Source organism: Argentina silus (genome assembly GCF_951799395.1).
Source record: "Argentina silus genome assembly, chromosome: 21".
In the NCBI taxonomy this organism is placed as follows: domain Eukaryota; kingdom Metazoa; phylum Chordata; class Actinopteri; order Argentiniformes; family Argentinidae; genus Argentina; species Argentina silus.
In genome coordinates, this window is record NC_139675.1 from 12,111,145 (window position 1) to 12,137,332 (window position 26,188).

At 46.1% G+C, this 26,188-nt stretch overlaps 3 protein-coding genes across 6 annotated transcripts in view; 2 read left to right on the top strand and 1 right to left on the bottom strand.

Moving 5' to 3' along the window:
- The window catches only part of hemgn (hemogen), a 5,465-nt gene extending 3,757 nt beyond the window's left edge, over positions 1-1,708 (top strand). For all 4 annotated transcript variants that reach the window (XM_083693168.1, XM_083693167.1, XM_083693165.1 and 1 more), the window contains exons 4-5: positions 503-1,020; positions 1,179-1,708. In XM_083693168.1, coding sequence (XP_083549294.1) covers positions 503-1,020; positions 1,179-1,279 — 619 coding nt within the window. In that variant the 3' untranslated portion in view covers positions 1,280-1,708. The remainder of the gene's footprint in view (positions 1-502; positions 1,021-1,178) is intronic.
- Positions 1,709-2,046: 338 nt separating this feature from the next.
- On the top strand, positions 2,047-5,224 carry trmo (tRNA methyltransferase O). The gene is made up of 6 exons (XM_083693380.1): positions 2,047-2,225; positions 2,343-2,488; positions 2,670-2,844; positions 3,089-3,246; positions 3,483-4,142; positions 4,689-5,224. The coding sequence occupies exons 1-6, from the start codon at positions 2,140-2,142 to the stop codon at positions 4,922-4,924; spliced, it is 1,461 nt and encodes a 486-aa protein (XP_083549506.1). The 5' UTR covers positions 2,047-2,139; the 3' UTR covers positions 4,925-5,224.
- Positions 5,225-7,551: 2,327 nt separating this feature from the next.
- On the bottom strand, positions 7,552-18,551 carry spag5 (sperm associated antigen 5; the record flags this gene model as incomplete). Its single annotated transcript, XM_083693201.1, has 22 exons — positions 7,552-7,684; positions 7,854-7,934; positions 8,148-8,222; positions 8,738-8,887; positions 8,982-9,062; positions 9,339-9,471; positions 9,736-9,961; positions 10,164-10,305; positions 10,721-10,889; positions 11,039-11,172; positions 11,427-11,601; positions 11,732-11,782; positions 12,816-12,963; positions 13,071-13,164; positions 13,761-13,895; positions 14,218-14,310; positions 14,447-14,566; positions 14,835-14,969; positions 15,485-15,577; positions 16,026-16,142; positions 16,610-16,802; positions 17,074-18,551. The coding sequence occupies 22 exons, from the start codon at positions 18,549-18,551 to the stop codon at positions 7,613-7,615; spliced, it is 4,095 nt and encodes a 1,364-aa protein (XP_083549327.1). The 3' UTR covers positions 7,552-7,612.
- Between the last annotated feature and the right edge of the window lie 7,637 nt (positions 18,552-26,188).

Sequence of the window (26,188 nt, forward strand, 5' to 3'; positions counted from 1 at the left end):
CCTTTGTTCTTATTTTGTTTGCTTTGGTGCTTAAACAGATTCTGCTCAACAGCCACTTCAAACCACTTAGGGAAAAAAACACCTGGTGCCAAATGCAATGTATGTGTGTATATATTTAGTTGTATCGCAAATGAGAAGAATTGACAAATGAGAAGAATTGAGTAAAAGATGCACAAGGTGATCTCTGATCTCAGATGGCGTCACTGATTTCCCCATTTAGAATAAGGGTTGCATTGTTGCATACTGTTTGTTTTTACAATAAACGTATTGACAATTGTCAGAGTTTGGCTGCTTATCAGTCTTCCAGTGCAGAGCCAATATGGATCAAGAGGAAAACCAAAGGTTGCTGAGGTGTTTCCAACTATTGGCTTAGTAGATTTAGGTCAATGACTTTGCACTTTCCCCAATAAATTGGATATCACAAAGTATCAACATCAACTGCAAGGTGTGTCAATTGCATCCATAACTACACATGTTTCCGTTTCTATTTGTGTGATATCAGGGTGGAGAGCAGGAGGAAGAGGGGAAGAGGAGGAGAGGAGAAGAGCAGCTTGGGGAGGAGGGGAAGACCGCGGAAGACTGAACTAACACCGGAGCTAGGAGCTTCTCAAGAGGAACCGGTACAGGAGACTCCCGCGGTAGAGGTGGTGCCTGAACCTGAGGAGGTCAGCCCTGCTGCTCCAACCATGACCTCACTACCCCCTCTCCTGCTTATGGACCCAACCCCCCCAGAACCACAGATGGTGTATGTCCCAGCTGCCTCGGCCCCTATCCCTCTCCCTGCCCCTGCCCCCATTCCACTTCTTGCCCCTGCCCCTGCCCCTGCCCCCATTCCACTTCTTGCCTCTGTCCCCATTCCACTTCTTGCCCCAGCTCCAGCCCCTGCACTGGCCCAGGCTGAGACCCTGTACACAGAGCCCCAGGGCAGCGATCCTCTGGGCCAGGTCCTGGTTGAAGACCTGGGTCCTGATGAGGAGAAAAACATCCCTCCATCTGAAGACAACCGTGTCCCAGATCAAGGTACTTATAAAGCAATTTGTCTGTGGAAATAAAACGAATGAAATGTCTTTGTTTGTAGTCGGGTTCTTGGCTTCTGAGTGTGCTGTAAGTGGTTGGCTACTTGTTGTTCTCCCCTCTCAGGAAGTACTTAACAGCAATTCTTGTCTGTGTCTTTATAGGTCCTAGTGAGGAGCTGACTCTCAATGTGCCTGAACAAAACAAGGGGTTCTCAATCCCCACATTCACTCTTCCACCTCAGACGCAGGGCAATTACTTTTGATATCCTCTCAGATCTTGGCATTGAAAACAATGCATACCAATCTCTTCTGTCAATACTTTTTCTGTCAACACACCTAAACATGCATTTGGATTCATAGAGGGGATGCAGTCTGCTGGTTAACTCAGTTAATTCATTGTAAGGATTTTAAATATTGCCATGCTTATATAAATGAAATGTAGGAATTCAAGCTAAGCTACCCATGTATTCATTTATATCGCTTTATAATGGTGTTTTAAATTATTTGTTGCACTATTAGGTCTTGCACTATGCCCATTTACAAAATAGTTGACAGCATTTAAAACTCAATTTTGTTTATAATTTTTGGTAACTGTGTTTTCTACTGGTCATTTATTTTCTTTTTACCAATTTTGTACAAATGGTTCATTTGAGATGTGTACCATGATAATAAAACTATTTTGCTTTGTTGATAATAAAGATGACTGTCTTGTTATTGCATCTTTCTCTGCAAGCGACATATAGTAGTATTCCATTCGCAACAGTACCCTCTGCTGTCCATTTAGCAACAGTAGCAAAACAGTGTCGTACCATTACATAATTACTGCACATTAAACATGTTGTTTCACGTTGCATAAAACATATGCGTTTCTTTGAATGCTTTATAAGCACACCTACAGCAGAACAATAATTTGATGGTTTTCGTACAGCTATCACTATTTGTTTGTGCTTGCTACAGTCTTTCCATGAGTAAGTTTTCGGTTGGCCAGCCAATAAGATACGTATACTTCCGCATTATCCGAGGAGCTGCACGTGTTTACTTTTGTAGCAAACTTCATTACGTTCATACACGAGGGTATTTCATTGATTCGGAGCTGTTATATCAAATTAGCTCAGCAAGCTAAATGTCTGCCGCTTGCAATTGTGGCGAACATGTCAAGAAACTCAACCAGCAAGTGTCTGTCATGCGAAAAGAAATCAAGAATCTCAGGTAGTCCTGAATTAACACCGACTAATTAATTGACTGGGGTTTCTTAGGCTACACACGCTTTGTTTACAATGTTGCCACCGTAATGTTACCAAAACGACTTATGTGGTTTCTCTTCAGGCAGTTGTTGGACAGTGGTGTTCGCTCTCATCGTAAACACATGACGTCTCTCCAGTCTGCTCTGAAAAATGTCGGCCAGGATGCATTTCAAAAGAGTCAGCCAATGTCACAGACAGAAAGAGGAGCACAGATTTCACTAGAACAAGGTGGTTATAAACCAGGCACTTGATAACTGACTTGTACTGACATATATGTTCTATTGCATTGTGCAACAAGCTGTCACTTGGTAGTAGTATGACTGCAGCACCTCAGTGCTCACTGAAATCTTCTGGTAAATCGATAACCAATACAAATTTTCTTGTTGAATGTATGTGTCTCATGTGACAGGACACATCCAGACAGCCCCCATTGGTTACATCAGCTCCTGTTTCTCTGTAAAGAACGGCACCCCCAGACAGCCCACTGTCTGCGGCCCCTCCAGGGCCACCCTACAGATCCAGCAGAGAGTCTTCAACAACGCTGAACATTCCCTGGTCGGCCTGGAAGACTACTCGCATGTCTGGTATGAACTGTAGTTGCACTGATGTGGATGGAATTCAAGAGGAAGTGTGTTGTATTTAGACACACTTAAGAATTTGCGAAAGTAGTAAGGTAGGCCTAGGAAAGTGAAACAGATTTGATTGCTGTCACGTAACACGCTACAGACACATCCTATCACTCGTCTTCTTGAACTGTTTTTGGATCACCTGACATTTCAAAAGAATCACTGCTGTTTACAATGTTGTCCTGATCTGATGTCCTTCCAGGGTCATCTTCCTCTTCCATAAGAATGGCCACCTGAGCTACAAGGCCAAAGTGAAGCCTCCGAGACTGAACGGCCAGAGGGTAGGTGTGTACTCCACACGCAGCCCCCACCGGCCCAATGCCCTGGGCTTGACCTTGGCCAAGCTGGACAGAGTCACAGGTTAGTAACTGTACTCTGGAGCCGAACCTGGCTCGACGTGCTTTGCTCTCCTGAGCGGTGGGATGTTTTTTTTGTATAAAGGTGGTGTGTGTGTGTGTGTGTGTGTGTGTGTGTGTGTGTGTGTGTGTGTGTGTGTGTGTGTGTGTGTGTGTGTGTGTGTGTGTGTGTGTGTGTGTGTGTGTGTGTGTGTGTGTGTCTGACTTATGAATGTTTGCTTGTGTTTCTACTTTCTCTAGGTGATACACTTCATCTGTCAGAGATTGACATGATCGCTGGCACCCCTGTCCTAGACATCAAACCCTACATCCCTGACTACGACTCCCCACACAGCAGACTGGACATGGACACAGATGCTTATGAATGTGAAGACGTCCAACCTGAAGTCACCAATGTGTCAGCAGATAATGTCACCAGTGCCGTGAGCATGCATACTGACTCAGTAGGTACTTCCTCCTCAGTAGATGCCCAGTTTGAGGCTGAGAGAGGGGACATGCATCATAACCTAGACACTAGGTTACTCCTATCAAAAGACAAATCCAAGGTCCACATCCTCAGCACGGACGACACCTCCAGCTTCTCCGCCCCCAAGCCCCCAGGCCCCTCCACTCTGACCAAAGACCTCCACACAGTACTGGGGGAGCTCAAGGCCTATGTCAGCCAGGGAGATAGCCTGCCCCTCACCCAGGGAAGCTCCCTAGAAAAGTCCCAGGCTTCAGATGGGCCTAAGACGAAACCCTCAGATCCTACGGATAATACTACTGCGCCTTGCTATGGGGAGGAGGCCTACAGCACCATCGCTGGCTGGATCAGGGACCCCCCAGTGGCCAGTCTGGATGTGCGCTTCACCCCCAATGCTAAGAAGGAGCTGGAGGAGTTCCTGTCCCCAGACACTGAAGGTAAGCTTCTGGAATCACTGGTTTTATATGATACAACAGCATAATAGCTAATCATTGGGATTGTACCAAGTAAAGGGTCAAAGAGGATAGTTGTACTTTAGTCCACAGGAGGGCGCCACTGTTACAAAAACGGCCAGTTCTCTCGTAAATCGGGAGAATTATAGTCTTGCAGAATACACTCACGTAACACTTTATTAGGAACATCTGTACACCTTCTTATGGTGGAGATGGTGTAATGGTGTGGGGAATGTTTCAGGGACACCTGAAAAATCTGCAGGAATTGCGTGATTCAATCATGTCATCATGGACCAGAATCTCAAAGAAATGTTTCCAACATCTTGTGTAATGTTTTGAGAGCAAAGGGAGGCCCTACCCAGTATTAGTATAGTGTTCCTAATAAAGTGTTTATGAATGTATCTTTTGATTTCACTGCATCTCATTGGGAAGTCATGGCTTAGAATCACTGAGAACATGCAGTCAAATGAGTTGCATTAAAAAGCAGTTAATTATTATGTTGGTGTGGTTCCATATGTTATCGTCCTCTAGAAGCCCCCGGGTGTGAGAAGAGACCCAGGTTCAGGTTCCTGCAGGGTCCGGAGGAGGCTACAGCCGCCATACGAGGGGTGCTGTCAGCTGACCCCAGGTCAGTGTACAGGAGGACACGCTGCAAGGACAGACTGTTCTTCTTTACCCTGGACACAGCTGACATCACCTGCTGGTTCGGACAGGGCTTCACTGAAGTGCTACGGGTCACACCTGTCGTACCCAACATCGGCAGATGAACGGTCCATAGAACAGAATAGATTAGAACTGTTCCATTTATGATTCTATCTCTATGATTCAATGAAACATTCATTTGTGTTTCACTGTGACTTGGAGATAGAATTGGAGATGGAGCTGGTTAGATCATTGCAAATCAGAACTTGGCAGGACAAAGACAGGCAAAGATAGGTAATTCCGTATGAATATTGTAACTGAAGACGTAAAAAGAAAATGAATGATGGATTTGGGTTTCTGGCATTATTTCATTTAGTAATAAAAGTAAAAGACATTGGCAAAGTAATTTGTCCCTCATTTTCTTGTCTTTTGACTCGATGGCTTGATTAGCGTAGATGAAGTTGATCAGAAAAGTTCTGTGATGGTAGTATAATAGGGTAGTATTGTGTGTAGGAAGTTGTTACACAGACAGTAGTCAACAGTGGTAGGTACTAGATACCAGTAGGGAATATAACAGATTGGACAAGAACAAGTGTCAGTTTTGTCAGTCTTTAGTACTTTTTCAGAAATTTCAATGAGCAAATAATCAACTGTTTCTCATCAACTGCTGTAGATAGAATCTGAGGCAGGAGTATAAACCTACACTGACACAGTCCTGAAGACTTTACAGTTAGAGATTCCTCCATCTCTCAGGATCTGTACTGCTGCCCTCTAGTGGTCAGAGTGGGACTAACACTACACACATAGAGGACACATAGCTACATAATGCTGCATCATAGCTCAAATACCCAATGTGGCTAACTCTTATGTACATACACTGCTGCCCTCTAGTGGTCAGAGTGGGACTGATGTAACCAGCAGGGCTCAAACTGGGGACCTCTCCCGAGGATGACCCAAGAATCTACCATTAAAGCAATAAGACATTTGGGCTTACAGCTACTCATCACGAGAGCTACACTGGCATTACGCACTACACACAGGGGAGAGGAAACATCTAATATCTCAGGGGAAGAACACACCACTATGCAACTGTATGTACAGGCTTGATCTTAGTGAAAAATCACAAAATTTGAGTTTGAGTATATAAAGCTTGAAGTGATTGTAAAACTATGTCATGACATCATTTTATGATCCATCATTTTTTAGCCTTTGGTGTTCAGTGTGACCTCCCTGAGACTTGTGTACACAGGATCACTGAAGAGCCATAGTAACAAATCCTAAACCCTGGGTAGAGGGGCTCAGTGAATGTGGAGTAGTATGTGTGCAGGAGTGTCAGTGTGTCAGCGGAGACACTGTAGAAGGACAGAGTGCCGGCCGGCCAGTCCAGAAACACTCCTACTCTGTGGGAGCCAGAAGAGGGGACAGGTATGACAGTTCTCTTATCATTGTGACAGGCAGTGTAGTCACAATGAATCAGAGCAGACCAGAATCCAGGACTGGTCATTATGTCCCAACCTACAGTCCTTATCCCATCCTCTCCTGCTGATTCCTTTATATGTCACTCCTACATCAGCCCCTCCCCCACTCCACTCTGCCTCCCAGTACCAGTATGAGTCAGACCCTCTCTACACAGCACTAGTGGCCAGTGCTCAAATCTCTCTGGGTGATCAGGATACAGCGGCTCCTCTTCCCAACATGTCACCTTTCTGTTCTCCTCAGACAAAGAGAGGTTTCTGTGTGCTATGTTTGGGTCCAGTGTGAGCTCACAGTAGTGGCGTGCAGTCAGGGTAGATTTCTGCCTCCCCTTGCTTTCGCTCTCAATATCCTTCCTTCTTCTAGCATTATAACTGCCAATGGCCCCTGGTCCTAGCATAGATTTTTTTCTTATGATGACTGATGTATAGATGATTCACTTACTTTAGACAAATGCACTTGTTGTAAGTTGCTTTGGATAAAGGCGTCTGCTAAATGTCAAAAATGTAAATGTAATGTAATTTTGTAAAATGTAATTTTCGACGTACGTGCTTTGTGAATTCCACAACCCCTCTCACGCTGTCACTATACGTCACCACATTAACTTCACTTCGGTCCTGTCCATCACTGTTTGCATGCGTGAGCGTGGTAACGTTCATTGCACTGTGATCACCCCTTTCTGTACTATTTTTGCTGTGTTTCAGAGTGTTTGTACACATGGTGTGGTGAGTAAATTGCACAAGTGGATAGCCCTTCGCCCAGTATTTTACGAATATAAGATAAATTTAAGCAAGCAGTGTCCGCATTTGTACCTATAGGGAATGTTGGAAGTCTATTTTAGTGTGTGTGTGTATATATATATATATATATGCACTGTCAATACATCTGTGGTACCACTTTACTCTTCAACACTTCCAGAATGCCTATCAGGTGAGTTTGAATCTAGAGCGATGTCATTGCAAATGTTGCTGGCTATTTACAGCAGCCATACGCCTGCCAGATTTGGTAGTTGAGAAACCTGCTAGACTTGGTACTTCAGAAACCTCCCCAACCACGTCAACATGATATTTTTTTCATCGGAATCCGTACAGGGGTGTCCTTACATTGCTTAGCCCAAATACATTCAGAAAAGTCACATTTTCTACATGCAGCATGTGGATATTGTGTACTTAGCTCCACTTAGTGGTGAGAAGAACAAATGCAATAATTCCTGCCTTTGCTCCACAATTGAGTGTTCAAAGTAATACAAACAAGACTGAACATTCTGTAGCATTAAGATTTACTTTTAATATACAAAAACACAATAAAATACAATAAAAAATGATCTAAATCTAAAACACTTAACCAATGAATTCAACAAGTGTTTGAAGTGCCTTGCAGTTCTTGACAACCTCTGGAACAGAAGACAAAGTCTGTAGAAGAAAGAGACACAAAACAATCAATAACTTACTCGCATGTATTGATCAATCCCAAATACCCATACTGCGCACATAGAATACCATTGATACCAACATAGCCATTTAATTTTATAATGGTGTAATTCTATGACCAAATCCCAGGCTATATTCCAGGCCTTCTCACCTTCCTGACCGTCTCAATCATGTCATCGAGGACTCTGAGCTCACTCTCCTGTTTCCTCTGGTTGGTTTCATGGACCATTTGCTGCAGAAGAACAGACACACACACACACAGGAGGAGTAAAACATGCTGTGTGACCCATGGACATGGTATTCAAGTGATGGATCAAATAAAAAGTCAAATAAAAAAAATTAAAAAGAAGAAAGTCAATCTTTTTCATGAAGCGCTTTGCATTGTAAGACATGTGCTGTATAAATTAAGTTGTATTGATTTGTTGATCATTGTACAGATGCTTACATGTCTCTTGGCTCTCTCCAGGAGCTTGCTCCGTCCGTCTTGAACCTCCTGCAGACTCCTCTTTAGTTTCTCCACCTGTGGACCACAGGAGTGACTTAGGACATGGGAGTAACAGGACATCTCTATGGAGAGCCATGATGTTTAGGGAAGAATGTGCCGTAGCCCTTTTAATACACAGGGTTGGTATAGGAGGAGGTGAAAGGTGGCCAATGCAATAAAACAAGGTTTGAAGTGTGGTTTGTATTGTGTTTAATGGAGTGATCTGGGAATCATAATAAAGGCTATATCATTCATTTAAAAACGCAGAAATCAATGTCCAATCCCAGATTGACCCTTTCAGTTGTCAAATCAAATCAAAATCATGTACAGGGGCTGTCAGTGCAGGGATAGATAAGAGAGTGTGTGTGTGTGTGTGTATGTATGGGTGACCAGTGCAAAACAAAATCCTAGGTGTTGGGTGCATGAGCAGGCAGCAAACAGGCTATGGGATTACAGTCGAGTGCAGAGCGGACACAGAGCATGGTGGAGAGGGCAGAGCGGACACTGAGCATGGTGGAGAGGGCGGAGAAGGAACACACGGTGGATCCTACCTCCTTCAGTAGGCCAATCTTCTCGTCCATGGAGTGCATGGCGTTTGCCGACTGGCTGCTGGCTCTACCCAGCTCCTCCCTCAGGGCCTGGGACTCCACCTGTGATTGGTGGAGAGAACGACGGAGCTCTGCACCCTCTCTTCGCAGCTCCTGGACGGACGGACGGACACACACACACGTATATGAGAATATCCTAAAGTTAAAGACGCTAAACTATAAAAGTGACAGTATTCTAGTCCCTTACAATGTTGTCAGTCTTGTGCTTATGGAGAAGCTCCCTGGCCTCGTTCACTTCACTGAGCAGCCCCTTCAGCATCTTCTCGTCCTGGGAAAGCAACAGAGTTTTCAAAATGACTTCTCAAAACTCATACGTACCGACATCAACCCAAACACCAAGTCTGATAACTCGTGTCGCACAGCCGAGCAGTGAGCAATATCTGTACATTTGTGCAGTCATGTACAGCTATGAAGTGCAATGGCACAACTAACTTGCAGATACACGCAAATACATACGCCATTTAGCAGACGCTTTCATAGTTAGCTTGAGTTGATGTGTGTGTTGTCAGGTGATCTGAGAGCAGTGTAGTAACAGTGTCCTGACCTGGGCCTTGTTCTGCAGGGCCGTGGCTCCTCTGTCCAGCTGGGTCTGCAGACAGTTCAACTGCTGGGTGAGTTCTGACACTTCTGCGCTGTGGCTCCGGGCCTGGGCCTGCTGCTCCCCCTGCAGGCCACATCTGGAACGACAACAACAACGTCACCGGGTTAAGTACTTTTGATATTGATAGAAAGAATTGAAGATTCTTTATTGAAGAAATCCTGTTCCAGAAAGCAGGGTCACTAAACTAGCTAATTTGGACAAACAAATCAGATATATCTCCCCTTGTAGGCTATAGCTGGAAAAGCAACAACAATTCTGACTTTTATATATCGATATAGCGTAACTCTTGCGGGGACAAGAAAGATAGCGCGCACACACACACACACAGTCCAGCTCTTACATGGTGTTGTGCAGTGCCCCCTGCTGGGCGTCTCTGTGCTGGCGCAGCTGTGCGGCGGTGGAGAGCAGCTCAGTGACTGTATGGGCCAGGTCAGCCAGCAGCACCACCACGCTACTCTGCCTCTCCTCAGGACACGCCTCCGGGGCGGGGCCGCTCCTCTGAGGGGTGACGCGGGTGAAGGCGCTGGTCCCGCTGCCCAGAACCTCAGACTGGGCCTCCGTCATATCTGGAGTGGGGGGGGGGAGTGGAGACATATCATACATTTGTTTTTGTTAGATCAAAATCGACATTCAAATATATGTTTTACGTTGCACTGCTCGAATGAGGGGTCAAGAGAGAGTGAGAGAGAGAGTGCAAAAGAGAGATTGAGTGCTCAGTGAGGATGATGTTAGGCATGTGTGTGCAGTAAAAGAGGTGTAGTGCAGTACCATGGTCAGCAGGGGGCTCTGTGTGGTCGTTCTCTTCCTTCTCACTCGTGAGGGCCACCATGATGCTGTCCACGAAGCTGGAGGGGTGACGCTCAAATTGGACAGGCAGCTGGGACGCCTTCTCATTAGAGGCCTCTGGGCTCTGGAAAACAGTACACACAGCAAGTTTACACCGTGTTGTCACCTTGCCCTGTGAGAGTGATTGAGTGAGTTTACCTTGGCACTGAGCATGGTGTGTTACGATACAGGGTGTGTTTTATCTTAGCAGTAAAGTGCACTCGGCTGGCTGCATGTTGTTACCTAGCCGTGAGTGAAAACTCGTAAAAGAGAGAGAGAGAGAGAGAGAAGACTGGATGTAATAAGAATACAGAACACTACATTTATTCCCCAGTAAACGTCGGACAGTTATGGACGTGATAAAGCGATATATAGAAGAGCAAAGAGCGCCGTCATTGCATCAGCCACATGACTGGCTCCACCGAATCCGTCTACATGAGTGAGGTGGAGTGAGGTGAGGTGAGGTGAGGTGAGGTGGAGTGAAGTCAGGTGAGCATTACCTCGCCGCTGAGCTCAGAGCGCAGGTCGTTGGTCAGTCCTCGGAGTGTGTGGTGTAACAGGGTGACGTCAGTGACGGCCTGGTCCAGCTGCTCTCCCAGATCCAGCTGTGTGGAGCGAGCCCCGGCCCGCGTGGCCTCCAGCTCCGCCTGCGACTCCTCCCTCTCACACCTGAGAGAAAGAGAGAGACACACAAAATATTCAAATGCATATCTATCCGCACGATGTTAGATGCTCCGAGTCCAACCAGACAGACAAGGTTCATTGGACATACATGCGGTCCCGTGAACGTAGAGCAATAAGTGGGGTGAGAGTCTTACTGGAGTCGGTGGAGGGCAGCTTTGAGGTCCTCACACTCGATGTTCCTCTGCCTGAGGCTGTGCAGGTTGACCCGGAGGGTCCCCTCACTCTCCACTACCTGCTCACGGGCCAGGTCGTTCTCCATCTGCAGGAACTGAGGAGGGAGGGAGAGCAGACGACAGCTTTTACACACCGCTCACTTCTGCTGTGTCGTCATCGGGGGGGGGGGGGGGGGGGGGGGGGGGGGGGGAATCACAGAAGAACAGGCAAGAGACCCAGAAAGAGAGAGACCCCAAAAAGAACGGGCGACATCGAAAGAGGGAAAGCAAGAGAGAGACCCTGGGACCCTAAACCAACGAGAGACAGACAGACAGAGCAGATGGACAGAGGGCAGGTCGCCCCTCCTACCTCGTTCATCTCCCTCATGGTGCAGAGCTGGCTGCTGGCCTCCTGCAGGCTGTGGAGGTGCAGGCTCTGTGTGTGGCAGTGGGCCTGCAGCTGGATGAGCTGCTCCTTGCTGTGGCCCAGGGCCTGGGACAGCTCACACACACGCTGCTCTGACTGGCCCAGCGCCGCCTCCAACCTGGGGAAGAGAGGGTGGGGGGGGGGGTGTTTTGTTTTTATTGGGGTCTCTATTGTTTCTTGGGTGGTTTCCCTGGTTCCTGGGGGGAATAGGGCAAGTCAATGGAAAGATGCTGAAGGCTGGTACATACTCTGAGGCTCTGTTGATGGCTTGCTGGACCTCTTGCCATGACTGCTGCGACCTGAAAGGACACAGTTTGTTAGTACATAGCACTGAGCTGCACACGCGCACACACACACACACACACACACACACACACACACACACACAACTTGCGTCACGCGTGACACACAGAACACGCAGGAGAAAATATTCAGCAGTATGTGACAGGGATAGGCGCAAATCTTAAAGCCTACTTCAAGAGGTTCATTCTGCGCAGGGAGTCATTTCCAACATGTCAGAAGTCATGCTAATGTGTTTTTTGTGATCTTTGCCTTAATATTGGTTTAAATCAAATGTGGCCGGTAAAACAATCAGAGTGGCTGGTGAATTTTCTCATCCACAAGACACCTTGGCTGGTAGACCAAAAAGTACATGTTATACCCTGCTGACAGATGTATTGTTTCAGTTGGAGGTAGTTTGCATTGAGCAAAGGGAGGGAGAGAAGAGACACTATTCAGAATTCCCATTGCAGTGAAAAAGGGGGGGGGGGCAAACATGCATATGGTGCCTATATACGCTTAGGGTTAGGGTTGACCCTAACTGTATGCTACTGCACACTGCCTGTCTCCGTCTCGTCACACACACACACACACACACGTTTGTCTCATGCACACACACACACACACACACACACACACACACACACACACACACACACACACACACACACACACACACACACACAGAGCCAGGCAGCGTGGAAAACGACAACATCCAAGGTAGCTAGGTAGGTTGACAACCGGTAATCAATACAGTGACAAGCTGGATCAAGTCAAATAAAACTGTTCTCCTCAACATTTTTCGGACGCGTTTGTGGAGGCATCTATCAAAGAGAAAGGCAGGTGCGTCGGAGTGTCAGGTAGCTCGACACGTTAAGTTATCCTCCTGGTTAGAGTAGCTTACAGTAGCTACAGGATACAAAATGATAATTTTCCAATAATGTAATTTTCAGGCTCTGTGACATTCATTCTGGAGTTGAATATCACTGTCAACTGAGCGTCTAACAGTTGTTTGTTTCCAACCCCCCCCCACCCCCTCCGGGGTGAACTCACTTGCTGGTCTCAGAGGCCAGGGCCTGTTCTAGGAAGGCGTACGAGGCCAGGCTGGAGGACACCGTGGCAGAGAGCTCCGTCACCTTCCTTTCCAGCTGAGCCCGCTCCTCCTCTCCCTCACTCAACTTCTGCCGCAGCACACCCATCTCTGAGAGAGAGAGAGAGAAAGAGAGAGAGAGAGATACACAGTTAACCAAGTACAAGTTTAACAGGAGGAGGAATCAATTATTTTCTGTTAGTGTGTGTGTGTCTTACCTGAACTCATGATGGTCATCTGCAGGTTCAAGTCTCCAATCTGTTGTTCGGCATCTTGGAGGCTGGAGGTTGCTTGGTCCAGTTCTTCTTGGATCTGGTGTGTACAAGGGACAGGAAATCAGAGTTCACCCTGACACACAGTGGTGTGGGACATGGACAACGTACAAGTTATGGTACAACATTTGAGAGAGAGAGAAGCATTCTTTCACCCATCCATCCCTCGAAGTAATCTCAAAGTGATCCGATTGAGTGAGTGAAGCCAGGGCTTTCACCAATCAAACTTTGTCAGATCAGTGACTGCTTCAAGGGGGGGCAGGAGATAAGAATGCATGTGTTCGGAATCAGGTACTTCATACTAAATACTTACATGGTGCATAAATATGGACTTCACATTTCAGAGCTCAGATAGCAATTTTCAGTGAAAGGCGAATGCTCTGCCCCCCTCTCAGTCAAAGCCTCTGACAGTCTGAACATGTTTAAGACCCGGCTTAAGACCCACCTGTTTAGGCTTTTAATGTGTGATTTTGTATGTCGCCCCTGTTCTGTGCTGTCCCCATATGTTTTTTATCAATGTTTTGGTTTCCATGACCTGTGAAGTGCTCTGGGTAATGTAATAGAAGTGCTATACAAATAAAATGCATTATTATTATTATTATTATGATTATTATTATTATTAAGCGTGTGTCTAACCTGCTCCCTCTCATCCAGGGCTTGGTCTCTCTCTGAGAGATGCTGGTTCCTTTCTGCGATGGCGGCCGCTGCCTTCTGCTTCAGCTTTAAGAGCATGGGTGTGGTCCGCTGTAGGAGACGCCTGCTTCTTCTCAGCTGTGGACATCAGGACACAATGGAACACATTAGAAACACATCATCAGGGCAAAACATTAACACCCACTCCCCGGTAGGTTTTGGCATTGTTGGGTAAATCTGTAGCCAACAGGTTAGATCTTGTAATTATGGTCACTGACCAGTGACTTTCAAACAACCATTGTAACAAACAACCCCCCCCCCCCCCATCACGCTCAATTCAATCCAAGTGGCTTTATTGGCATGAAAGGAATCCAGTGTTGCCAAAGCAATTACACGCAACACACACACTCTCTTGGACACCTTCCGGCAAAGAGGAATATGGGAGTCTGGAGTCACGTACCTCTTCATTCAAACTGTCTTGATCGCCCTTTGTTCCCTTCAGTAGTTCAGACGCTGAGTCAAGGGTTTCCACATAGGCCTTATTCAATGCAACCTATTAGACACATACACACAGGTAGACAGACACCCAAGACACACATACACAGACACACAGGGCATTGATATTAGCCTAAGGGAACAAGTCATGATTTCTAGCTCTGAGTTCAGATCGTGTGTGTGTGTGTGTGTACCTGTTCTGGGTAGGTCTTGGTCAGGGCAGCCATGAGTTCCTGATGAGAACCTACATTCTCCTCCAGCTCTGAGATACGTAAAGCACAGTGAGCCCTCAGCTGCTCTGTCACACTGAATGCCTGGATAACACACACACACACACACACACACACACACACACACACACACACACACACACACACACACACACACACACACACACAGTTGCAAATGTGGGGGGTCAATAGTATTCAATGGTTGAGTCAATACCATTACAATTCGGGCAGCAGGCTATGAATTGCAATTCTCATTCAAGTGACTTATTTCAATGATTTCATCAATTGTCTTGTACTTCGATTTACATTCACATTGGCAGTGAACAACAGTAGTTTTTTCTGCGTCACTCACTGCGTCCCGGGCTGCCACGGCATCCTCCATCTGCTGTCTCATGGTCTCTCTCTCCTGCAGGGAGCTTCCGACCTTCTGCACCATCCTCGCCTGGCTCTCCTTACACTTGTCATACAGAGCCTTCATCTGACCATACTGAACCACAGCCAGGGGAGAGCCACACACACACACACACACACACACACACACACGCACACACGCGCACACACACACACGCACACGCACACGCACACAATATAGTATAGTTCAAATATAATTTGAACATCATCACATGGGTTGGGGTACTCATCATAACTCTACAGCTATTATCATTTGAATTAGGCAAATACAAAATAGAGGGAGAGGAGTGTATTTCAGCTTTTAAAAAAGGTAGACTCCGCAATATGACAGCCACGAAATAGCAGGGGGACAACCAGCGGAGACAGTTAGCGTAAAACGAGGCAACTCACATAGCAGCCTTTGTATCACGCGACTATTGTGTTGCACTGCCGTGCTTGGAATGCGGCGATGGAATGGCTAGTGGGTGAAATGTCGTGCGTGGGTGAATCTGAATCTTCTCTACAGACGTCCAACTTCCCGAGGTGACGTCATATCGTGGAGTCTACCTTTAACGATGTGTGGGACTGGGTGTGTGGATAAGACATCCATACCTGTGTGACCAGGCTCTGATGATCCTCTCTGACCACATCTCCAATCTGTTTCATACTGGTGAGAGCTGCCTCTGTGTCTCCACCCAGAGCAGTCTGTCAACACAGACAGATCATTTCACTCTCAAAATAAAGAAACTCGGGGTCCATCTCAACTCAATAACTTAAAAAACACTTCCTATCCTCATCTCCTTTCCTTAATCTGCAGTGATATTCAAAGAATTGGACAGGTGAATGTATATTGGGGTGAAGGTATTTGCCATGTTGCTTGCTTTCACCCATACTGTGTCTTCAGACCAGTGCAGGTGAAGGAGACTAGGAGAGGAAGCCATTTGAAACTATTGAGACACACCCCAAAGTGTCTATAGTCACATCAAGCCATTGAGCACATGTTGTCGTGTGTCTGGGGCAGACACCGTGTCTCTCAGACACTGTGCTTTCACCTTGTTTTTTCCAGCACTGTTTCAGCACCTGGTGCATAACCAGGCCAGCCCAGTATAGCTTGGCTCAGTTTGGCTCGGCAGTGTGTGTGGGTGTGTCTCACCATGGTAGTTCTGGTGAGCTGAATGCTCTGCAGCAGGTCCTGTAGAGAGTTCTGGTCTACCTCCAGCTCGCAGATCCTCTCCAAGGCCGTCTCGTACAGATCTTTGTAGATTGTAGTCTGACAGCACACAATTTTATTTTGTTACGACGATTTGTTACATTTCTTTTTATGTAAGGCAGCCTTGAGTATCTTGAAAAGGCGTCTAACAAATAAAATGTATTATTAATATTATTTATTATTACACATCCTAACACACTCTCCTATGAAGCACCAGGATATAAAGCATGAAGCGGGTTGGGTTGAGTCCTTGGAATGTAGCTTTGAGCACTTCGAAAGCACTGTGCAATTCAGTACAATGCATCATTACCATAACCTCTATTACAGTTCACTGGCTAGGGAATAGGAAACAGATGTCAGCCACTGGACCTAAAAGTGTGCGTGGAAAAAGTACCGGTCCAGTTTTAAATCTCATCACCACTACAGCGATGCAGTCGGTGCAATTCATTGTCTCATGTTCTTGTCTATTTTTAGTCTCTGTGCCCCAAGGGAACAAAGAAAGTTGTTGGAATTGAATTGTGTCCCACCTGGTTGAATTCAGTATGATCCGTCTGGACCAGTTTGTCCCTGAGCTCAGAGGGTCCTGGGCCCCCAGGGTGGTGGGTCGGGCCCCTGGCTGAGGACAGCTGCTGAACCAGGGCCCCCACCATGATCAGACTGGAGGTCATCCTCTGCTCCAGCTCCTGTCTGGGGACGCTGTCTAGGCTTCCAGGGGCCAGGCTAGGGGATGGAGAGAAAGTAAACAACCAAGCAAGGGTTAGCAACAACAACAAATAACGGAGTAAACGTCCATGCACAGTTCACACAAACAAAAATGTTCAATATGGTAAATAATCTTGCATTGTCGACACACAAGCCCGCACACAAAAGTGTAAATTATATCACACTTCTTTCATAAGCGCGCGCGCGCGTGCACACACACACACACACACACACACACACACACACACACACACACACACACTCTCATTCCAGGTAAACAGATACTCACTTCCAGAGCAGAGAGTCGGTGCTGGTACAGGCATCAGACACAGAGAACTCCCTCTTGCGTTCAAACAAGCCTGAGGTGTTGGCGCTGCAGTCTGTCATCCTCACTGGGCTGGTGCCCACACAGGCACTGTGGCACTCTACCATGGAGGTGCCCACTCCCATGCTGATCATTGTAGGAGGAGGTTCGGCAGTGGCCCCCATCTTCCCCGATGCCAGGATGAGTAGCTGGGCCATCTGGATGAGCTGCTGCTTTAGAGGCCCCTCAGGAACCAGGGGGACATCAAACAGACCCATCAGCTCAGGTAGGGGTTTAACCTGGGGAGCCTCCTCCACCACCCTCTCCCCAGTCTCCGCAAACAGACCGTCTTCCTTCTCCCCCTGCGGTGGGTGCTCAACACCAGGAGCGTGCACCTCTGTCTTCTCAGTCTCTCCTGCTGTGGTTGATAGGGGTTTGCGGATCGATCTGGTGGCCAGGGCTGTAGAGTTAAACTGGGGTTGAGGCATGGGGCTCTTGAAGAACTTGGCCCAGAGACTACCGTTTGGGTTGCTCCCCTCGGCACTGTTGAGAACACTGTCCTTCTCGGGTTCCAGAGCGGAATCTTCCATTTGAGCGAGGGCGTGGTTCTGATTAATAAGCCTACTTCGGGACGCGGGGGTGGCGCTGAGGACAGGGCTGAACAGCTCGTACTGGAGAGCGTCTCCACACCACTTCGCTATGGAGGAGAAGTCTGACAGGTCGGTCAGCGGGTCTGAATGGCGCTCAGACCCCGCCTCCTCTGCAGAGTTAGTGGGAGGAGGAGGGGCGTGGCCACTGGAGCCCAGGGCGCTGTCTCTAGCTCCACTGGACTCCTGCGCTCCGCGACGGGAGTGTGAGCCCATTGTCGGCTCGTCCTCATCGGCGAGGGTGGAGCTCCTTGCTGAGGCTCCAAATTCATGGCAGCGGGAGGAGTCCGTTTCCTGAAGAACGGACGGCGCAGCGACGTCTTCAGTATGGTCAGATGGACCTTGTTTGGGGCATTCCGGAAAAAGCTGACAGGTGACATCATCAAGACCTGCTTTTAATGAGGTGTTCCCCATTGAGGGCTCACTGGTGGCGGGGGGCTCCGTTTCAAATGTTGACGCTGCACCATCGCCGTAAGGGTGTTCTGCGTGATCTAGAGAGGACTGGTCGTCCATGATGTTTGAATTGACACTAATGTCATTGTATGGGAGACTGGTCATCGACTGGTCCCTGGGTAGAAGGACAGTCTTCTCTGTCGCTCTGGTGGCATCAGAAACGTCCACCTCACCGCCAGTGCAGATGAAGGATTTCAACGTGACATCTCCCTGTCTGCTGGAGGTGTTTTGAACACCAGCAGACTCCTCAGAGGTGCAAACCACCACACTGGTTTTCAGAGCACTACTACTAAGAGCGCTACGGTGAAGACCACTAACTGAAGGTTCCTTGGAAGAAGGGAAGTCAGCACTAGTGGAAGCCATACCACGTTCATTGTGAAAGTAGGGGTGATCCGCATGTTCAACAGTGGACTGTGGGTCCAAGTCATCTATCGAAATGCTTGGGTTCATACTTTCGTCGTATGGTAGATGGTTTGTCACTGACTGATCGTTGAGTAGGAGAATACTATAGTCTTCTGATAATCTGGTAGCTTCTGAAAGTTCAACTTCACCTCCAGTGCAGATAAACGACTTAAATGTTACATCTTCCTGTCTGTTAGGGGCATATTCAACACCTGTTGACTCCTCAGTAGTATTGGCTATATCATTGGTCTTTGGTGCACTACTCCCAAAACCACAATCTAAAGTTTCTTTAAAGGATGTGAGGTCAACCTTAGCAGAGGCAACATCACCTCCTCCCATGTCACAATAGGGGTGATCCATGTGGTCATCGCTGGACTGCGTCAACACCATGCTGTCATTGAAGGTGCTGTCATTGAATGTACTGTCATTGTCATATCCAGGAAGAGGAGGATAGAGGAAGAGGACAGCCTCTTCTGATGACACCCTGGAAGGGTCTGTAACCTCGACTTCTCCTCCTGCACAGATGAAGGATTTGAATGTTATATCTCCCACTCCACAGGCTGCATCAATAGCTGTGTCAATGACTGGGTCCTCAATGGTAGGAGCTTTGTCAGTGGTCTTTGTCAGCTTTTTCAGAGGGTCTGGGTAGCAGAAAGCAGCCCCACTCTGTTGGAAGAATTGCAGACAGGTAAGGCAAACATAGTTTGATACAGGGGCAGAGTACGAGTTCAATGGTAGAAACAGTCAAAAGGCTATAGTGAATTTAATGGAATAGTTCACCCGAATTGAATGCAGGGTAGAAAGTGTGGATTGCGCTTTTTCCTTGTCCATAGACTGCTTAAAGGTTAAGGAAACGCATTTTGGGTGAACTTTCTTTTTACGTGATTCAATTAATAAGAAATCATACATTTTAAACCATCAGCAGCACAAAGCAAGAGAGCAAAAGTTTCACACTACTCATCATCCTACCTTTGGTGTTTTGAGGAGGTTGATGTTGGACATCGATCTTGATTTGAGCCTCGACACCGGAGTTGAGTGATACACCATTTCATTCTGAACACTTCGTAGAGGGGTGCGTTCTCCAAATCTGGTCGAAGGCTGACAAGAGCGTCTCTAATTCATTAATTAATAAACCAGCACATGTTATTCATAATTAATCATCAACTTACTACACAAAATTAAGTGTTGGTGGTTAGAATAAGGAGAAGCAACTCTCACTCAATGTTACAAACTATTCATTGTTTGATGTTAAAACGATGACATTTCAGCCCCAAAGACCTCCCATCAGAAATTAAGTGCAGACAAGGTGCAGGTTTGCAAAAGAGAACGTGTCGGCAAGTCTTACCACGCCGTCTCCACTCGTGTGTGAACTTCGCCTTGACATGACGCCTTGCGAGTGTGGCGAGCTACGGACCAAGAAGATGAAAACATGTTGGTTATAATTAAAATAACAATATTGGCAGACATAACTAGTATAATTAGTTTAAGCTAGGTTTACAATAAGCATAAGATACAGTTATAGACTCGCGCTAGTGACCACTGAGTTACGTAAAATGAAGGTCAGCTTGCTAAGTAATTTATAGCAGGTAAAATGCCGAGTTGGAGCTCAAGTTAGCTCGCTAACTCCCTTACTATATCGCTTTCCGTACTAGTATTCCCCTCGAGTAGTTCAAAATGCTCAAAAGTTCAAAAGACACATTTGGCAGGCTTCAATGCCACCAGAGGAACAATCAGATTTAGAGAACGAAGGACGTTATTCCAGACTATGGTTTGGCGGGGTTATTAAACGTTTTATTTCGATACTGAGCGACAACGTCTCCCAGTCTGTCCACATAGCATCCTCCTCTACAGTCCTATCCGGCTACGGCAAAGAGCGAAGTAGGAGAGCAAAACTCCAATAAAACAGCAACACATGTCAATGCCACATTAGTCTTCATTCCGTGGATATTGACAGATGCTATTTCAAATGTCTAGATCGTTTCATATCCGCTTTCGCTAAATTACCAAGTTAATTGAAACAACGTAAAATGGCTAGCCATATTTACATGGTGATGGATAACGTAAGCGAAACGTCGTTAGCTAGCTTTCTCAAATAACAGTTTCTCTGCAAAAAGCCACCATATTAATCGAGAATAACTGTTAAGATTCCAGTGTTAAATTACGCCGCAATTTATAAAGTAATTATAATACATGTAAACAGACCTGTTAGTGAGTATACTTCAACCGCTTGTTCCTCATTCAAAACAAAAGTTACTTCACTGCTATTGGTCAGCCTACGTAGAAGACTATTGGCAGCGGTTGATGTCGTCATTCATGTATGTATCCTTTACTGCCACCTGCTGTTGTTGACCTGCTTGTGCAACTTACATTACATTTATGGCATTTAGCAGACGCCTTTATCCAAAGCGACTTACAACAAATACATTTGTTTAAGTAAGTGAACCATCTATGGATCAGTCATCATAAGATAAAGTAATCAATGCTCGGACCAAGGGCCATAGGCAGTCACAATGCCAGAAGAAGGATATATATTTTTTAATTAACAGGAGAGAAACTTGTACAGGGGGGTAGTGGGGCTGAAGAGGCCTTTAGGAGGGACCGTTAAGATGTAGCCTGAAGAGATGGGTCTTCAGTCTACGGCGGAAGATTGGTAGTGACTCTGCAGTCATGACAGCAGTGGGAAGCTCGTTCCACCAACGGGGCGCCAGGACAGTGAAAAGCCGTGGCCGAGTAGTGCAGCTGTTGCATCCACGTAGAGGCGGCGGTGCCAGGCAGCCAGCCAAGGTGGAAGGGGTTTGGGGGCTGACCATTGCTTGCAAGTAGGGAGGGGCTCTTCCCTTTGCAGAGCACCAGGGTCTTGTATCTGATGCTTGCTGCTACCGGGAGCCAGTGAAGGGTGCGGAGGAGGGGAGTGACATGGGAGAATTTGTCATTTGGAGAGTGCAGAGCCAGAGATGCCCAATTCTGAGAGGGTGGAGAGAAGGATCGGGTGGTTTACAAAAACATTACAATTGAGAAATAAGTCCTAGTGTGTTAGTTATGAAAAGGTGTGTGAAGTTTAACCACTGCCAATGCTCACAAATTACAAAATGATGGTGACACTTCATTTGTCCCTAAATAGATGGTTTATAGATGTCCCAGAAACTAGTACTGTTCAACTAACTATCCCCTAACCCTAAACCTAAACCTAGCCCTTAACCTTATCTGGCCTTATCCTGTAAATTGTTGAATTGAGTTCCAGTCGATAGTCTACAGATTCTCAAACTATCCAAATAGAGACCAAACTTTCAACTGTCAGATCTAGAGCCATGTTCTGCAATTAACAGCCAAAGGCCATATTGATAATAATTCAATTCAGATGTTGATTCAACTTATGGAAGATCATTTATTGTATTAATTTAATGATTTATCATTTGAGATTATTTCTTTCAGAAGACATCAAACATCTTAATTCAAAATACAAAATATAATGGCAAGTTGTACACAAAGAACCAAGTTCCATTTCTAAGGAGTCTCTTATACATTGTTTTATCAACTGAAATCACAAAGAAAGTGAAACATCATTAAAAAAATCGATCTTTTTATTTTTCAAAATAAAACTTAAGGTGAGCAAAAATCACACTTTTATGGCCCTGTCTGAATGCTCATATGGCAACCTATTTAGTAGGTGTTTTCAGTATACAAGATTAGAAAGTTTTGCAGTATGCGAAATGTACTGAAATTGAGTATGTATAAAATGCCAGGATGTTATACTAGATTTGCCATTTCATGTTCAGGAAGTCCTTTATGACTTTAGTCCCACAAATCAATGGAGCAGGTAAGGGTGGCAGGCAGGAGTAAAATTGATCCTATAACCATGAACGACATGGGTTACAGGTGATGATTTCTCAGTATGAATGTTGAAATGTGTCGCTTACTGCATAAATTTGTACTAACCAGAAGTATACTATTGGAAATCAGTAGGCAGTATGAGCGTTCAAACACGGCATTTGCTTAGGTTTACTTCTTCGCTTCCTGGATCCTGACAAGTGGTTTGGGGGTGACCCTGCCTTCCCCCACACCTCCCCTACCCTCTCCCCCACGTCCCCTATCCTCCCCCCCTCCCCCCCTCCCCTCCAGCCCTGTCAAGCTAAACCTCCGACTGGCTACCCCCAGCCTGATCATGGGTATAACTGCCACACTGCAGCGGCGTCGGAACGTGCCCATAAGGGCCCCCTTCTCCTTCCGCAGGCTGTCGCTGATGGCGTCCAGTGACATCTTCCTCCCCCTCTGCCTGCGTTGACGGAGCAGGGCCTCCACGGTGGGGCTGGTGCCCAGACGAGGAGTCCTCCGGCGGGGCTGGAGAGAGGGAGGCCTGGGCTGGGCCCGTGGCCGGTAAGAGAGGCTGATCTGGTTCTCTAAGGCCCGGGTAAGGCTGATCATGTCCAGTCTCCAGTCCTTGGGTGGCGAGGGGGTTGTGGTTGTCTTTTCTTCCTGTCCCTTTTCTCTCTTCCCCTGCTTAGATCCTCCACATATGACCTTCTTTGACTCAGGTTTTGACCTGGGAGGCTTCAGTGTTTTATAGAAGCTCGCCCTCTTTGTCCAGAGATCTGCTGGCAGGGTCTTATAGGGCAAGGGCTTTCTGAACAATGGAGGCAGACATTTCCCTGGCGGTGGACTAGGGTGCCCTTCGACCATGTAGTCAATGGCGGAATTAAATGTGTTCCCCTTAACCACACTCTGGACCCAACCTTTTTTTTCAAGTTTAGCATGACTGCTTCGTAGACTCTGGACTGCAGTTCCAGCCAGGTCTGTGCTCGGACCAAATCTCTTCATCGTTTGGAGCAGCAGGGCCTGTATCGGACTGTTTCCTACCTGATCAGCGTACCACAACGCAGTGTGACCATGCTTGTCAGTGTGGTTCAGGTCATAATCCAGCGCTTGGAGGAACAACTTAACCAGCCCTAGGCGTTCATACAGGACGGCGTACATCAGAGCGTTACGACCGTGGCGGTCACACAGCCCCACGCGGCCCCCGTGGACCAGCAGCATCCGGGCCACCCCGCGGGCCCAAGACTCCCCTTCATGGAGGCAGCAGAGCAACAGAGGGGTCCTCCTCTCCGCGTCCCTCACGTTGACACTAGCACCGGCCTCAATTAGCTTCCTAGCCATGAGGAAGTCAGCCTTCAGTATCACCTGATGAAGATCCATTGGGTTCCAAGGAGATTCAGGCCAGGTTGTGAATAGGTTGTTGTTCCTTCTCCTTCAGTTCGGTTTTCAGTACAGCTTTATTGTCCCCACAGGGCAATTTGAATGCAGCAATGCAATGGTCCAATGAAATCCCTATGGTCTAATGACATCATATGTCCAAAATAACAGCAAAACACGTATACTACGTTGAATTTGGTCCCAAAAAGGATCTCTTAAAGTGAATGCACTCTGTGCCTTCAAGCCTCCAATTCCCTCTCTCTCTCTCTCATTCACACACACATACACATACACAAAGACCTAGCGAAAGAATGATGTTCTGTTGCTATTGGAAAGGGGAGTGTACAAGTAGTAAATCTAAAGCCCCACTCCATTCAACAATGAGAAACTGACCAATCCCTCAGTTTGTTGTCACGCAGGACGGAGGGCAATTAAGTTATTGCTACAAAATAAATCACAGTTTTTTTTTACAGACTTCGTACTGGGCATTGGATTAAAACTGGGGAGAATGGAAGGAGAATGACAAATGACTGGGACACAATACTGGGAAGTATTTTGGAATATATCATGGTGGAATACAAATGAAAGGCAGGCAACAATCTAGCAAGGTTGAGAACACGCCTTCAATAAATAGAAGTCAACTGTAAAGTGTACATCTGATAACAGGTGATAGCATATCTGTGCACTGGACACTATCTCTCCTATTACAAAGAGGCTTGGGATAAAGCTTCACTTTACTCTGAAGTACAACATATATAGCGGTTTGTTTTTTATTTATCTGTTTTAATTTTTTGCACTAGTATACTGTCCCTCCCCCTCCTCCGTGTAATTTGTTGTATGTGTTGGTGTAGGTCAGTATTATTGTTTTGTATTTGTCCAAACCAATCAACAGATGTTCATAAAAAAAAACTGTAGTAGCAGCTACATTATATTGAGGGAAATAAGGTTAGAAACAATTGGTAGATTGTGCTCTATGATTGAGTCAATAGGAAATCAAGTGCCTAAAACTATTACTTATAATTTTAGTTCTGTAACCATCCCTATCCAATGGATGGGCTCATCATTAAATCTGATTACTCTAGATTTACCTAATTTAATTAGAGAAAAATGATTAAAATCTCATGCAACCATTGCTAGGACAGAAACAGTCAATAGAGGGCACTAACACTGTCTTGCTGCTAGGACAAAACATTATGCTAGATTCATAACACTGTATCCAGGGCCCACTCTCTGTCTAGGGTAACACTATACTGTAGGTCTCTGTGGAGATTGATTCTATTACCTCTGAACAACGGAGCAAGGTGCTTTACCCCTAGGCCACAGACACCTGGCACTTTCACTACCTGGATTACCAATCATATGTACTTAAGTGTTGGAGGAAGTGACAGTGACAGTGATGTGTTGGTACTGTCGGTCAGGAGAGAAGACATGATTCAGTTTGAGAGGTTTTCTTGAAACTCTGAGTGGTCAAGAGCAACTTAACCAGCACAGTTGACTTTACGGTGTGGTTTAAGATATCCTCCACAACAGTACAGCCTTGGAAATGGGCAAGGTTGATTGTAGTAGGCATGGTTCAACATGATATCCACACTGTTCAACAGTATAGCCATTACATCAGTTAATAGTGGTCCTCTGTGGCTCAGTTGGTAGAGCATGGTGCTAACAATGCCTAGGTTGTAGCTCCCGCTGGGACCATATGAAAATATATGGACTCACTGCAATGTAAGTTGTTTCGGATAAAAGTGTCAGCTAAATGGCATGTATTATTATTATTACATTAATAGAGATCTCACTCAAGAGATTCCCACTTCTTTAGAAGGAGTCTGATGCATGCTTAGGCTTTATGTGGAATGAAGATCAAATAAAAAGACTATTGTAACTTATTTTAGATCTCCAGGCTTCTCTACCTAAAGGTTAACTTCATTATTACTGCAGATAACCCCCATCTATATGACTATTGTTACATGAGCACTACCAATGGATGTTGTGTGTGTTTGACAATAAACAGAATTGATATCAGGTGTGTTGGTCATAATGAAACTAATAAAGAGAAATAACCCTAACCCTAACCCTTTCTCCATTGCTCCAGACCTATCCAGATGAATCCAGTCTACTGCAACAATCACCAGAATAGAAACATGTAGCACCCCTTTGCTGGTCTGAGCAATTAATAGGGGTGGCTAACCTGAATTCTTTAAATAAAATGGTATCTCTACCTATTATTATGTGTTTACTTTGTCTATTATATATTAACACAGTCCCACCAATAACTTGTCTTTTGTTATTTTATTCAAATCAGATCTCTTTTACTGATATTAAATCCCCAAAATAGATTACCCGAAATGACATACAACAAACTTAACATACACATACAAATATCAAAATGTAAATGGTAAAGACTGTACACCTCA